At 33.0% G+C, this 15,735-nt stretch overlaps 1 protein-coding gene across 1 annotated transcript in view; it reads left to right on the forward strand.

The window, feature by feature from the left end:
• The window catches only part of itga9 (integrin, alpha 9), a 234,721-nt gene that overhangs the window by 91,598 nt on the left and 127,388 nt on the right, over nucleotides 1-15,735 (forward strand). Inside the window, exon 15 of the mRNA XM_056470391.1 lies at nucleotides 3,459-3,619. Within this exon, the coding sequence (XP_056326366.1) occupies nucleotides 3,459-3,619 (161 nt within the window). The remainder of the gene's footprint in view (nucleotides 1-3,458; nucleotides 3,620-15,735) is intronic.

Genomic DNA, 15,735 nt, shown 5'->3' on the forward strand with positions numbered 1-15,735 from the left:
GCTTTTTTGTTTTTGTTTTGGTTTTGGTTTTGGTTTTGGTTTTCTTTTCTTTGCTTTGTTTTGCTTTGCTTTGCTTTTTTTGTTGTTGTTTTTTTTGTTTTGTTTGCTTTTTTGTTTCTTGGAGAAATTGTACTTTATTTATTATTTTATTTTATTATTGTATTGTTGTATTTATATTGTTGTATTTATTTTAATATATTTATGTTATTTTGTTCATTTTTATTTTGTTATTTTATTTTATTATTTTACATTTTATTTATTTATTTATTTATTTGTGAATATTATTTATTATTTTATTCGTTAATGTGTGACTTTATTTTTATTATATTTTTCATATCATTATATCATTGTATTTTGTAATTTTCATTGTTTTATTTAAGACTTAATTTTTATTTAATTTTTTACCTTATTATTGTGTTGATTTTTTTTATTTAATTGGTGAAATTTTATTATGTTTTATATTACTTAATTTGTAATTCATTCTTTTATTATTATATATTTATAATAATATAAATATATGTATATATATATATATATATATATATATATATATATATATATATATATATATATATATAATATTATTTTATATTATTTTATTATTGTGATGGGTTAGTATTTTGTTTCATTTTTATTTTATTTTATTTTATTTTATTTTATTTTATTTTATTTTATTTTATTTTATTTTATTTTATTTTATTTTATTTTATTTTATTTTATTTTATTTTATTTTATTTTATTTTATTTTATTTTTTAGAAAGAGTAAATACACATATGTTTCATCAGCGTGTCTCCAGACACAGGTGTTATCAGTTTAAAACAAGTCATTTCTCTCTCATTACACACAAAGCAAACAGCCCTGATCTGAGGTCATTGTCTATTGTGCTGAACTTTATTTCACTCTATCAACACACACAATATACTAGAATATAATATTATGAAACATCTTGAAACATCAGATTCAACAACAGGAATTCACGTTTGGCTGTTGAGCGAAATCAAATAAAGCCTCTTTTTCCATCAACTCTATTTTATATTGTTTTCATACTTAATGCTATTGGCAAACAAGCGGGAATCAGTGACCCTTTTCTCCACCAATAGGTGTGATCACAACCTGCAGAATGGGTGTGGCCTTATATGAGACGCAGTATATAAAGAGTGTTGAATAAAGGGTGCTTTCTGGGAAATACAGAGCACCAGTGTGAGCTTTGCTTGGCACACGCATTGGAAAATAGTTGTGCACCTTATGTTTGGGTGACGCCCTTGGTTTTGTAGACCGGTATGAGCTCATGCTACTCTCACAGCTGGATGCATTAAAGAACAAACCCCTGCATTGGTCCAGGAGCACAGACTCATTACAGTGACACCCTATGAGACCAGCAGAGTAATAATAGCTCTTACTCAGCGTCAGGATCTGAGCAATTACACATTTGACCCCATCACAAAAACTGTCAAGAAATTCGTCAACTTCCTGCAGTGGAAAGAAAGCAGTGATTCCTGGGGCCGCATCCAGGAGCGCTGTGATTTTGATCAGTTTTTGGGGGGTTTTGGAAAAGCGTGTAGGTGTAGATGGATGAATATCACCAAGAGAGGCAATGTCTGGATCATGTTTTGTTCCAAAGCGAAAAGGAAAAAGGTCATTATATTTTGGATAAAGAGGCTGAATCTTATTTTTAGGGCTTTTAGTCACTGAAGGATTGTTTTGTAATCATTTTCTATATGTTCTCATTTCTGTGATGCAAAAAATCACTGTTTTAATGTTCAAAATATCAATTGAAATGGAATTATGAAGTATTCTTCAAAGAAAACAGCTTGGTATTTGATCACTTAAGAAGTTTTTTGGAGGACATAACACTTTTATGTTTAATATTTCAGCTATAGTTAGTTTGAGTTGTATTTAAATGATAAATTATGTAGTCTTTTATTTAATGTTTTTTCATTTGTTCATTGATATTAAAACTTATTTTACTTATTTTTTTCAATTATTTTAATGAATTTTTGCTTGAAATGCTCCATGTAATTCTTTGCGACATATTTAGTTTTGTTTGTTTTGTTTTTAATAATTAAGTATTTATTATAAATTTTTTCCATATAATGTCCTATGTATTTCTTCCTGAGATTTGTGATTTAATTTATTCATTATTTTATTTTCATTTCTTTTTATTTAAATTTATTTATTCATTTAACTATTTATTAAGTATTGATCAATTTATTTTTCCCCTATAATGTCCCAAAAATTTCTTCCCAAGATATTTTATTTTATTTTATTTTATTTTATTTTATTTTATTTTATTTTATTTTATTTTATTTTATTTTATTTTATTTTATTTTATTTTATTTTATTTTATTTTATTTTATTTTATTTTTTATTAAGTATTTATTTATTTATTCTTTTTTCCTATATAATGTCCCATATATTTCTTTCTGAGATTCATCATTTAATTAAATTTATTAATTAATTTATTTTCATTTAATTTCTTTTTTTATTTTATTTTATTATTTATTTTCTATCTATTAAGTATTAAAATCTTTATTTTTTCATATAATGTCCCATTTATTTTTTTTAATTTTTAAATTTAATTTTATTTAATTTTATTTTATTTTATTTTATTTTATTTTATTTTATTTTATTTTATTTTATTTTATTTTATTTTATTTTATTTTATTTTACCATTTATTAAGTATTCATTTATTTAATTTTTCCCATATAATGTCCCATGTATTTCTTCTGTACATTTATTTTAATTTAATTAAATTAAATAATTTATTTCTTTTTATTTCTTTGCTTTATTTTATTATTTATGTTATTATTTATTAAGTATTATTTTATTTTTTATTTACCATAAAATGTCTTTTATATTTTTTTCCTGAGATTTTTCATTATATTTTTATTTTATTTTTTATTTCCCATATAATGTCCCATATATCTCTTCTTGAGATTTGTAATTTATTTTAATTAAATTTATCAATTATTACATTTTTATTTATTTTAATTTATTATTTATTTTATTATTTATTAAGTATTAATTTAGTTTTTTATTTACCATATAATGTCTTATATATTTCTTCCTGAGATTTTTCATTTTATTTTATTTTTATTTTATTTAATATATTCATTTATTTATACTTTTTTAATTTCGCTAACATCTTATGATGTGAGATCCATCAGTACTCTTTGAACCATGTTTTTCCTACATGCCCTTTCCATTTTCTCCGACTTCCAGAAATTAATCAAAAACATTAAACTCTTGGACATGGCCCCAGAAATGTTCTTGTACTGCTTTCTCTCATTTCCATGACTTTTACAGTGGGAACTTGACGTCTTACTTGACTTTGTTTTTAAATCCAAAACCACCCTGGAATGTTTCTGATAGCGAGTGTTTAAACAAAGCCCATGTTTAGGGATGTTTACACACTGTTGTCTTACGGAAATGTGACTGTCTTGTTTTCCTCCTCAGAGTTGCTGTACAATCTAACAGCAGATTCGGATAAGAGACACAAAGGGCTGCCACCGCGGGCGTATTTTGGAAATGGTGGCGAGCAAACAGGTGTTGTAAGTCAGAGATTCAACCTGGAAATCCACCGACAGCAGTGCCATCAGTACACAGCATTTGTACGGGTGAGTGTTCCAAAAATATGACCTTATTTTGCGGAGGATGAATGTTTTTTTCTTGACTTAAAGCCATCATTGAATCAACACTCACTGTTTACTTTCAATATGCAAATTCTTAAAGGCCCTAAAATGATATTACACATTAATATCACTCATCTGTGCATATTAATCACAAAAAAAAACTTTATCTCTGTAACACAAGAGTGAAGCTCGAAAAAACAAAGGAGTAAATGATGCTTTCTGCAACCTAAAACATGAGCAAACCACCATGTTTAACTATTATCATCACCTTTTAGACTATTATGAATTGGGAGTGACAGAATTACTTTCTAACAGAGGTTACATGTGCTGCTGAAGATTACAGACACAGATGAGAAGTGTACTCTGACCGTGTGCTATATGTTGTGTGTTGTTTTTGAACCCAAATAAGGACTAAATGTATGCAGTGTGTAGTTTTTCTGTAATTGGTAGCATATCAGAGACTGTAAGGGTCTGTATGTGTTCATATATGTTGCATTTATTTATTTAATTTATATAACTGCAGACGTTACAGTAGGCTATTTATCATTGATCTGCAGTTATAATCAAATCATGTTCATAGAAAGGTTAGTAATGAACATGTATACACAAGTGTTTAAGTGTATAAACCATCTGTTTTGTGAGAAGTGCTTCACATATGACATATGAGCGACCCATACGGCTTTAATGTGACATTTCCTCGAGTAAAAATGACGTTGTCTGAAAAATTTTGTCGTACACCACGCCCCCCAAAAGGGTACCCCTTTGGCAGTGGAAACACAAGCCTGATAAAGGTGAGCCGTGCCGTACAGTACTGTACCTCCCAGTGGAAATGGGTCATTAATGTTTAAAATCTAATGTTTTTGAGATTTAAAAAATTTAATCCCAGAACTTTTACTTTCACTGTTCCTCAGAGGTCAAATGGATCTTCCCAACCCTCTAAAATGTGCATAATGTTATCTTTTTAAGATTAAAAAAATTTCCAGAACCTTTACTTTCACTGTTCCTCAACTGTGGAATGATCTAGTTTAGTTTTTCGAGAGGATATTTCATACTGTACATCAGGCCTTCAATGGTTACTTTGAAGATAAAGTTATTAGTTAAAGATTTTAAATAATGGATTTAAATCCTGGGATAAAACCATGACCTTACCTATTTTTGTTTCTCACAGTTTTACATGTGAATTGTCATATTACGTATAAGTGAATTTGGTTGTAAATGTCATGTTGACTTAAATCCGTACTCATGGAGGTCTGAGCATCACAGAATTCATGCTGGTCCATGTGATGTTGTTTGCACTTGTCCTGGACTGACCCGCTGTCTTTTCTCTCATGACCTGATCTGCAAACAGCTCTGCGCTCGAGGTCAAGCCATGTTCTGCTGAACTCTGTTTCACTCCATCAACATGCACCAAATAAGTTCATGTGCATTTTTCTGTAATTGCGAAATTCTATTTTGGTTGGGTTTAATGTGTTGCTGTTTGGTAGATGAAGCAAGCTGGGAATTTCAAAAATGATTAGAGAAATAATAGGGTGACACTCTTGACTGTTAAATTATCCCTATTATTCTTTTTCAGATATTATCTTTCTTGTAGTGTGTAATGCTGCTAATTTTTGTGATTGTTAAAGGTTTAAATTTCAGTCTTCAGTATTGGGGATAATGCATTACAAGTAATGTGATTACAGTTGTATATTACTTTTTCCAGATACACAGTAATATAACGCATTACTAATAATTTCTTTTTGTAATATTATTACTCGTTACACATTTCCTACTCTTTTAGTGGTGCATATCCCGTAATGGGTATTGTATACGGTTGACAGCTTAAAAGGATAGTTCACTTGAGGGTGAGTAAACACTGAGTTAATTTTGTTTTTGAGGAAACTATCTCTTTAATGACCCCAAACACTGTAGCTATAGCTAATATTTTTGAGATATTTTTAAATGTATGATTTTATTTCCAGAACCTTTACTTTCACTGTTCCTCTGAGGTGCAATATGTTGTTTTGTAGACTGTAAAAGCAAATCTACGGTGTCTGAGAGAGTTTAACATGCTGCAATTTAAAAAAACAAGTGCAATTACAAAAAACACCAGCTAATCTTCATCTGTGTGACAGCATACGTGCTGCAAATCCTCACAACGCAAACACATTTTTAAAAAACACGCTGCGTTTTCTCACAACGAAAACAAAATACAAAAGCGCTGCATTTTCTCACAACATTTGCAAAAAGAGCATAACACAACAGAAATGTTGCAAGGGGACTCTAAAACTTTTTTTAGACTGGATGGATGTATGACCCCAAATACTGGAGCTGTAGCTAATATTTCTGAGAATTTTTACATTTTATTTCCAGAACCTTTACTTTCACTGTTCCTTGGAGGTGGAGTGTGCTGTTTTGTACTCGGTAAAAGCAAATCCTCTTTGCTGCACTTCTCTAGTTCGAGGATGAGGACTCAGGCTGGAAATTATATAATAAAACAAACATTATTATTACTGTTCATCTTAATGTTTATTAAATGCTGAGGAAATTCAGATATGGTGATGAGTGATTGGTTTTGACCAATCACAACAGGCTGTCTCAGATCTAACCAATCAGAATAAAATAGGCTGTAGGATGCAGGGGGTTTAGAGAGACCAGATCCTCAAACCAACTGTTGAACCCAGTGAGAAAATAAAAATGCGTAAATTAAAGTTGTTGTTTTTTTTGGACTGGATGGATGTATGAGTCCAAGCACTGTAGCTAATATTTTTGAGAGATTTTTTTTATTTAATTTATTTCCAGAACCTTTACTTTCACTGTTCCTCAGAGGTGGAATGTGCTATTTTGCACTCTGTATAAGCAAATCCACTTTGCGCACTTCTCTAGTATGAGGATGAGGACTCGGGCTTGTAATTATAAAATAAAACAAACAGTACTATTACTGTTTATATTATTGTTTATCAAATGCTAAGGAAATTTAGATATGGTGATGAGTGTTTGGTTTTGACCAATCACAACAGGCTGTCTCAGATCTAACCAATCAGAGCAAAGTATTCTGTAGGAGGCAGGGGATTTAAAGAGACCAGATCCTCAAACCAACTGTTTCAGACACGGTGAGAAAATAAAAATGTGAAAATTAAAGTTGTTTTTTTTTTGGACTGGATGGATGTATGAGCCCAAGCACTGTAGCTAATATTTTTGAGAGATTTTTAAAAATTTATTTCCAGAACCTTTACTTTCACTGTTCCTCGGATGTGGAATGTGCTGTATTGCACTCGGTAAAAGCAAATCCACTTTGCTGCACTTCTCTAGTATGAGGATGAGGACTCGGGCCTGAAATTATAAAATAAAACAAACATTACTATTACTGTTCACATTATTGTTTATCAAATGCTGAGGAAATTTAGATATGGTGATGAGTGTTTGGTTTTGACCAATCACAACAGGCTGTCTCAGATCTAACCAATCAGAGCAAAGTATTCTGTAGGAGGCAGGGGATTTAAAGAGACCAGATCCTCGAACCAACTGTTTCAGACACAGTGAGAAAATAAAAATGTGAAAATTACAGTATTTTTTTACTACATGTGTAACCGAACTCTTTGATGATCTGTGGTATGTTGTGTTAATAACGAGAGGACGCCATTTTGAGTCACAGAGAATGTTATTATGTTTGAGACAGATCGCCAGCATCAGCTTGCACCATTAAATATACACTTCTCAGTTGTTTTCCAATTCAATTTAATGCCACAATCTGAGAACCAACAACCCTGCTCACCACTGTTTCAATATAGCCGGCCAGCTTGATGGGGTTTTGAGCTGCACTGACCGCTTTTATCAATCGTCGATAACCCAGGGCCCTGCCTAAGCCGATCAGCAGAAACCTTGTTATCAAAGTTCACGAATAGGTAGATATCTTCAATATCCTCCAGGGACAGAGCAGCCAGGCACACGACATGCCACTTCTTCTACCTGTCCATGTATCCAGCTGCAAACGTCCCCACAGGACAGGTGGGTTCCCCCGAACCCAAACTTCTCATTGAGAAGATGTTGTCAATTGCGTTCAGAGACCAGTTGATCAAATCCATAATTCCTTATTTGTTTGAAGAGCAGGGCAAGGAGAGCCTCAGAGATAGAATGAGACGAGACTAGAGGAGCCAGCCAGGGAGAGGAAAAAAGTGTGACCACCTTCACTGAGAGCCAAAGAAGACGAATCAAACTTGAATATGTATTTTTGTGTGTGTATTATTTACGACCAGTGCTAAGTTCTCTGTAACAACGTGGAACAGGTATACCATACCTCCTCAGTTCAGGAAAATGTGGAAAAGACCACTCAAACAATAGTACAACAGGTATGGCTGCTTGGACTATACCACCTTGATGTTAACCCCAAGGGGGAGAAGAGGTGAAACCACTGTCATTTTACAGACTCATTTTAGATTTATATTTGTGAACGCAGAAATGATCCTGTTACAGATGGATGTAAACATTTTAAAAGAGTCTCACCACCAAAGCTTAGAACTTTTGAAATAGCACAAAAACGAACACGTTTAACTCCAAACACACAGTTGTTCTACATTCTAAACCTAATGAATGGATTTGTGTGATTAAAAGACCATATTGCGTTGCTACTTACTGCAGTTTAGCCTTCAAAGGACATCAGATATTTCCACCCCTTTGGTGTCGAGCTTAAAGTTCTTATTAAGTCCCGTTGGAGCCTGTGTGGTTTTATTCAAAAGAGAATTTCACTAAGTGGCCTGTAATAAAACCTCACTATCAAAATCAAATAGCCACCATCAGGTGACAAACAGCTACCTTTGAAATGTGGCCGTCTTAATGAGAGACTGTGCTGAGAGACAGTGGTCATTGTGAGCACACAGTTAGCCTCTTGTTGTCTGGTAATGGGCTGCTATCAGAGCATTTAGTCATTACACACAGCATAAGCTTCCTCAGGCCCACACAGAGGCTGTAAATTTCACTGGCGCTGCTTTATGAGCCTCCGCAGGCCACTTCTCTATAGGGGAGCTGCTTACAGGAAGGGTTCACCCCATACAATGCTCCTGCTTTTAGTTTATACTGAACAACTCATGAAACAAACATGCGTTAACCAACAACATGCACCCTTTGACAATACTGCGCCTGTTTGCTGACATAGTCTACTCGTATTTACTTATTCGCACATGGAAAAGAGACTAATGCAAAAATAAATGTGTGCTATTTGCTTTCTTTCATTAGCATTTACATTTACTCATTTAGCAGATGCTTTTATCCAAAACAACTTACAAATGAGGATAAAAGAAGCTCTTCAAACCATCAGAGAGTTGCAGTATATAAATAGTTGTTTATTCTATATATATATATATATATATATATATATATATATATATATATATATATATTATATATATATATATATATATATATATATATATATATATAATTTATTTATTTTATTTTTTCATTTATTTTATTATTATTTTTTTTTATTATTATTTTTATTTATTATTATTATTATTATTATTATTATTTATTTTGCTCTTCAAATCGTCAGAGAGTTAGTTGTTTTTATTTATTTTATTTCATAAAAATTTATTTATTTAAATTTTTTTATTTTAATAAATTTTCTTATTTTTATTTATTTATTTTATTTTTATTATTTATTTATTTATTATTCTTATTTTTTATATTTTATTTCATTTTGTTTTATTTTGTTTTGTTTTATTTTATTTATTTTATTTGTTTTATTTAATAAATTTATTAGAAAATAATTTATTTTATTTTTTCATTTATTTTATTATTTTATTTATTTTTTATTTATTTATTATTATTATTATTTATTATTATTTATTTTGCTCTTCAAATCGTCAGAGAGTTAGTTGTTTTTATTTATTTTATTTTATAAAAAATATTTATTTAAATTTTTTTATTTTAATAAATTTTCTTATTTTTATTTATTTATTTTATTTTTATTATTTATTTATTTATTTATTATTTTATTTTATTTTATTTTATTTAATTTAATTTAATTTAATTTAATTTAATTTAATTTTATTTTATTTTATTTTATTTTATTTTATTTTATTTTATTTTATTTTATTTTATTTTATTTTATTTTATTTTATTTTATTTTATTTTATTAATCATAAATCTCTCCTAATGGCCAACAAAAGCTTTCTCTTTATTTTTTTATTTTTATCTTCTATTGGTTTATCAATTTGCAATGGTTTTAAATTGTCTTAGGATTTTACAGATTATTGTGAACACTAATGTGTGTTTTTATGGAACCAGGTTTAATGAAACCCATCTGTTTTTAAGGTGGTCATTCACACCTCGCATCTGAACAAGACTCTAGAATTGGGTGTTTAAATCTCTGACCTCTGGGAAAGTAGAGGATGGGAATAAGAAAAAAAAGTTTAAAAGAGTAAAACATATATGTATATTTTCCTGTATAAATATACACCTTTTTCAGTGACTCTCCCTGGACTTAAAGGTAGTCTGTGGCTGCATCTTAACATTACTAAATCTACTAAAATCTTAATATTTCTTCTTAGTAGTTTGAAGGCACTGCAGATTTGTGGCTGAATCTGTCATTGTGTGTTTGTACATTCAGTCAAACACCTAGCAATCTCTTTCCCAGGCGCTAAAAACGGTAAAGGTCTGCTTGTTTATTGCAGCTTTTTCACTGATGCTCTAAAGAGTCAGACTAGTTTATTTAACATAAGTGTGTTGAAACTGTTGTGTTGCATTAGACAATTGCAGATACAGCGGTAACAATTTAATTTAGGTAACAATTCACATCATTTACTACTGACTTATTACCTGCTTATTATTAAGAAATGAACTGTTTATTAGCACTTATGAAGTATGATTTGGTTTATTGAGCTAAAAGTCTTAATGGTTTGTTAATAGTGTGAACTGTACATTCAAATAAAGTGTGACCGATACAGGTTTTAATGGCTATTTGCTGCATGAGAAACATCTTCAAAGCCATATGTGTTGCGGGTGGGCAGGCGGATCAGCATGCCATCTCTCTGGGTGATCCTTAATGGATCAAGCAGCATAAACAGCCTTCGTCTGAAGTAAAGACACTCGTTTGTCACGAAGACCACACTTGTCTTGGTAGATTTGACATAAATCCTGTCTGTCACTGGAGGGACTGCTGTACCTCTCTTAAAAGTACTGTCTGAAAGAAGAGTTTGATTGTCTATTAGTTCCATATGGAGGATCTGCTATCTCATCTGTTGTCTTCTGCTATTGCGGGATCGTGCTGTTACTGTTGCTGTACAACAGTTTAGGAACACTTAACAACATCGTGCATGTACTGTAGTTAATGTAAGTTAATGTATTTATTTACTAGTAATGAAAAATACTTGTACAGCATTTATTAATCATAGTTTATAGTGCATTATTAAAATCCAGAACTGTGCTTGTTAATATTAGTTAATGATGACCATTGCTGAGTTGTCAAGAACTAACCATGTTAGTATTGTATTTTCATTAACTAACATTATAATACGGCTGTCTGGAATACTCAATTCTGATTGGTCAATTGCGACATTTCAAATTATGTTATTACATGATAACAACCACTAAATAACGCAGGCTCATCTGGGAACTTCGAATCATCTCCGTTAGTGAATGCATTCACATTCATATGTATCTGTGGGTCTTAATAATGCGCAGGTTAGTGTATAATCCATTAGCTCTTTTCGTTTCTGCCAGCTTTGCGGTTTTGACTGTTTGGCGCCATCTAGTGTCATAATAATGCACAGGTTAGTGTATACTCCATCAGCTGTTTTCATTTCTGTCAGGTTTGAGTTTTTGACTGTTTGGCGCCATCTTGTGTCTGTATAATGTGCACGTTAGTGTATACTACATCAGCTGTTTTCATTTCTGTCAGCTTTGTGTTTTTGACTGTTTGGGCCCATTTTGTGTCTGAATAATGCACAGGTTAGTGTACACTCCATTAACTGTTTTCGTTTCTGACAGCTTTGCATTTTTGACTGTTTAGCGCCACCTTGTGTCTGTATAATGTGCATGTTAGTGTATACTCCATCAGCTGTTTTCGTTTCTGCCAGCTTTGCATTTTCGACTGTTTGGCGCCATCTTGTGTTTGTTTAATGTGCAGGTTAGTGTGTACTCCATCAGATGTTTTCATTCCTGTCAGCTTTGTGGTTTTGACTGTTCGGCGCCATCTTGTCGCTGAATAATGTGCAGGTTAGTGTATACAACATTAGCTCTTTTCGTTTCTGTCAGCTTTGTGTTTTTGACTGTTTGGGCCCATTTTGTGTCTGAATAATGCACAGGTTAGTGTACACTCCATTAACTGTTTTCGTTTCTGACAGCTTTGCATTTTTGACTGTTTAGCGCCACCTTGTGTCTGTATAATGTGCATGTTAGTGTATACTCCATCAGCTGTTTTCGTTTCTGCCAGCTTTGCATTTTCGACTGTTTGGCGCCATCTTGTGTTTGTTTAATGTGCAGGTTAGTGTGTACTCCATCAGATGTTTTCATTCCTGTCAGCTTTGTGGTTTTGACTGTTCGGCGCCATCTTGTCGCTGAATAATGTGCAGGTTAGTGTATACAACATTAGCTCTTTTCGTTTCTGTCAGCTTTGTGTTTTTGACTGTTTGGTGCCATCTTTTTTCTGAATAATGAACAGGTTAGTGTTTACTCCATCAGCTTCCCTTTTCGTTTCTGTCAGCTTTGTGTTTTTGACTGTTCGGCGCCATCTTGTCGCTGAATAATGTGCAGGTTAGTGTAGACTACATTAGCTCTTTTCGTTTCTGTCAGCTTTGTGTTTTTGACTGTTTGGTGCCATCTTTTTTCTGAATAATGAACAGGTTAGTGTTTACTCTATTAGCTTCGCTTTCGTTTCTGTCAGCTTTGTGTTTTTGACTGTTTGGCACCATCTTTTTTTCTGAATAATGAACAGGTTAGTGTTTACTCCATCAGCTTCCCTTTTGTTTCTGTCAGCTTTGCGTTTTTGACTGCTTGGAGCCCTTTTTTTTGTCAGAATGAGCTGCATGTTAGTGTATTACTGTTGTTATTTCTGTCAGATTTCTTTACTTAACGTATAAATAAAACTAATATGGCTCAGAACAATGTTTTGTGTCTAATTTTTATGTTTTGTGGTAAGTAGCTGTGTAACAAGTTATAAAAAGTACATTCAGGATGGTTGTTATCAGAATATTAGCTAAATTTCCCTTATCGTAAAGTCTTACCAAGTATTTCTGGTGATTTTTGCATGGACAAACATCGCTCACGTTTTTTTCTTCTGTGCATGTACTGTAAAGGTTTCAAGATCACATTTGCAGTACTTATTGCATTATGGATTTGATTAAATTCTGAAGCACATAGTATAAATAGCAAGGGTATAATCATAGCAAACACTTTTACTCAAGCCTGAAGTTAATTGACCTTATTACTGCCGCTTTAAATCAACCTGTCAGCCGTATGTAAGTGAGATGTACTTTTACTGTTCCTTGTGCATTTGTTAGAAGTGTTTGCATTAGCGCTGCTGTTCTGTTTAAAGTTTGTGTAAGAAAAGTATCTGCGCCTGTGACGTGTCTGAAGATTGTTTAAACTGATTGTGCCAGGCTTAGTTTCACTTGTGTTATACTCAGGGTGTTGATATTTGACTCAAAGTAAAAAAAAAATAAAAAAAAGGGGGGGGGGGGGGGGCTCAGTGGTTAGCACTGTCGGCTCACAATACGAAGGTCACGGGATCGAGTTCCAGCTGGACCAGTTGGCATTTCTGTGTGGAGTTCGCATATTCTCGTGTTGGCCAAAGACCAACGACACCACTTTGTTTACTAAATTGGCCGTAATGAATGAGTGTGTATGATTGAGTGTGTATGGGTGTTTCCCAGTACTGGGTTGCAGCTGGAAGGGCAATCACTGTGTAAAAAATATGCTGGATAAGTTGGTGGTTCATTCTGCTGTGGCAATGCCTGAGGAATAAAGGGACTAAGCTGAAGGAAAACAAAATGAATGTTTGCATCCACTTACCTTTAAAATAATGAAGTAAATCCAATTAACTATTTTTTCAGTGTATGCTGATAAAATATGTGTCTTTTTTTGCATATAATGAATTCTCACACTAAAAAAACACCTTATTGGACTATGTTTTTTAAATGTAAATCCTGTCATTATCAGTAAAATCACTAGCATCACTTCTGAGTGAAAATTGTTTCTAAAGCAGTTTTTATTTCAGTGCAAAGAGCACTCAAAACTATTGACATTTGCTGATTCAAACCACTTCTTAATATTAAGCTGAAACAACACAATTCTTAAGTTTTTGGGGGACAAATTAATTGCTTCATGTTCAATCTACTTAAACTGGTAAAACTAATAATTTAACTTAATTCCTTTTGTCCCAACACATCAGCATTTTTTACAGTGAATCTAGTTCTAAAACTTATACCTCATGTGGCTTTGTCAACAACACAAAAAATTTGTTTCAAAACATGAGTGTGTGTGTGTGTTTAAGTGTGTGTTCTGTTTGTCGGGGAGTTCAAAGCAGCACAAGTCCTCCACCATCAAGCCTGGTTTGGCTGCTGTCCTGAGGGCCGGGTCTCTCTTTTATCCGGGTGTTAGCATCCCTCCACATGAAGCCAGGACCCCTGCTCTGTAGCTGAGGTATGCTAATGGAAAGCAGCTGGCTCTCCTCTGGGGTCTCCATAGGGAACCTTCACTAACTCTCACTGTGATCGGGAACGTCACGGCTCTCCGGGAGCTCTTGTTTGGCCCCCCAGTGACATTGAGCTGCTTTCAGTACAGTGCGTCAACATGGTCAGACTATATTTAGTCCTGCAGGCATTGCAGAAAACCTTTGGATGGACCTTCATCTTGATTTAAGAGTTCTGCATAGTGTTTCTGTGTTAACCTTGGATTCTGCGCAAAGCAAATAGCTGCTGATTTAGTGCTAGCTGAGATATAATGTGATATTTGCATTGGCTGATCCTAACGGTATTCGGTTTTTAATTGAGTTTTTACAAAATCTCTGTCTGTATTGAGTTTTTATTTGACGCCGCATAACCAGGCCATAAGAATTTGGTTGCATGAATATTTCAGACCGTCATATCTAATCACATTCTGTTGTTCACTATAAAAAATAAAAAGTTAACTCAACTTAAAATTTTAAGGCAACTTGCTGCACAGCTTTTTTGAGTTGACTCAACTTTTAACCCAAGTACTGCACTGTTGACTCTATTTAAGTTGAGTCAACTCAAAAAAGCTGTGCAACAAGTTGCCTTACAATTTTACACCATTGGCTCATTCTGAAAACGTATCCCTATATACATTTCTGGAGATCGCAAATAATGTAGCCAGAAGTACGTATGGCTGCATTTCGTCTTTAAAACGAATGCTACAGGACGGTATGACGCCGTTCATTTTTGCGCTTACCAGCTGACCGCTTACCTCCGTACGGATGGCTTTCCCTCTGTTAACAGTTTGTCCAGTTAGCTCATCATGTATGTCAGTGGACTTGAGATGCAGAGAGGAGTTGACCACGATGACGTCGGAGTCCGGCGAAGAACGGTTTCATAAAAGCGGGTAAGAGAAAAACAAGCCAAAAAACAAAATAAACAAGTAAATAACAGGGTGAGAATGTGGTAAAATCTGAAAACGTGGTAAAAGTCAGGCGAGGGCTTTTCTTTTTCTGGTTTGCTTTTGAAAACACTGTCGGTTGGGTTTAGGGAAGGATGAGGGTGGGTCAGTCGATCGGTCAGTCAGTCAGTCAGTTAACAGCGGCGTCTGATGGATTTCCGTGAGAACAACAGGTGCGAATGGCACTCGCAAGAGAAATTTGAGACCTCAGAAAGCGTACACAGTGGCCTCTGGTGGATTTGCGAAAACAAAAACGGCAAAAACAGACGTACCTCCTGGGACGTATTTGGCGATCTCCAGATATGTGTATATAACGGTACATTTTCAAAATGAGCCTGGGTTGCAATTTTAAGTTGAGTCAATTTTTTTTACAATGTTGTTGTTCTTGTTAGCTGATTTGAGGTAAATTCATGTGAAAATATTATACTGTATATATTGGAATAATAATGTGTGAAGTGCAATTGTAAAGGCATATGAACATTTAAAATTTACATCGTTTACAAATTTACAGA

The sequence above is a fragment of the Danio aesculapii genome, chromosome 13, assembly GCF_903798145.1.
Source record: "Danio aesculapii chromosome 13, fDanAes4.1, whole genome shotgun sequence".
In the NCBI taxonomy this organism is placed as follows: Eukaryota; Metazoa; Chordata; class Actinopteri; order Cypriniformes; family Danionidae; genus Danio; species Danio aesculapii.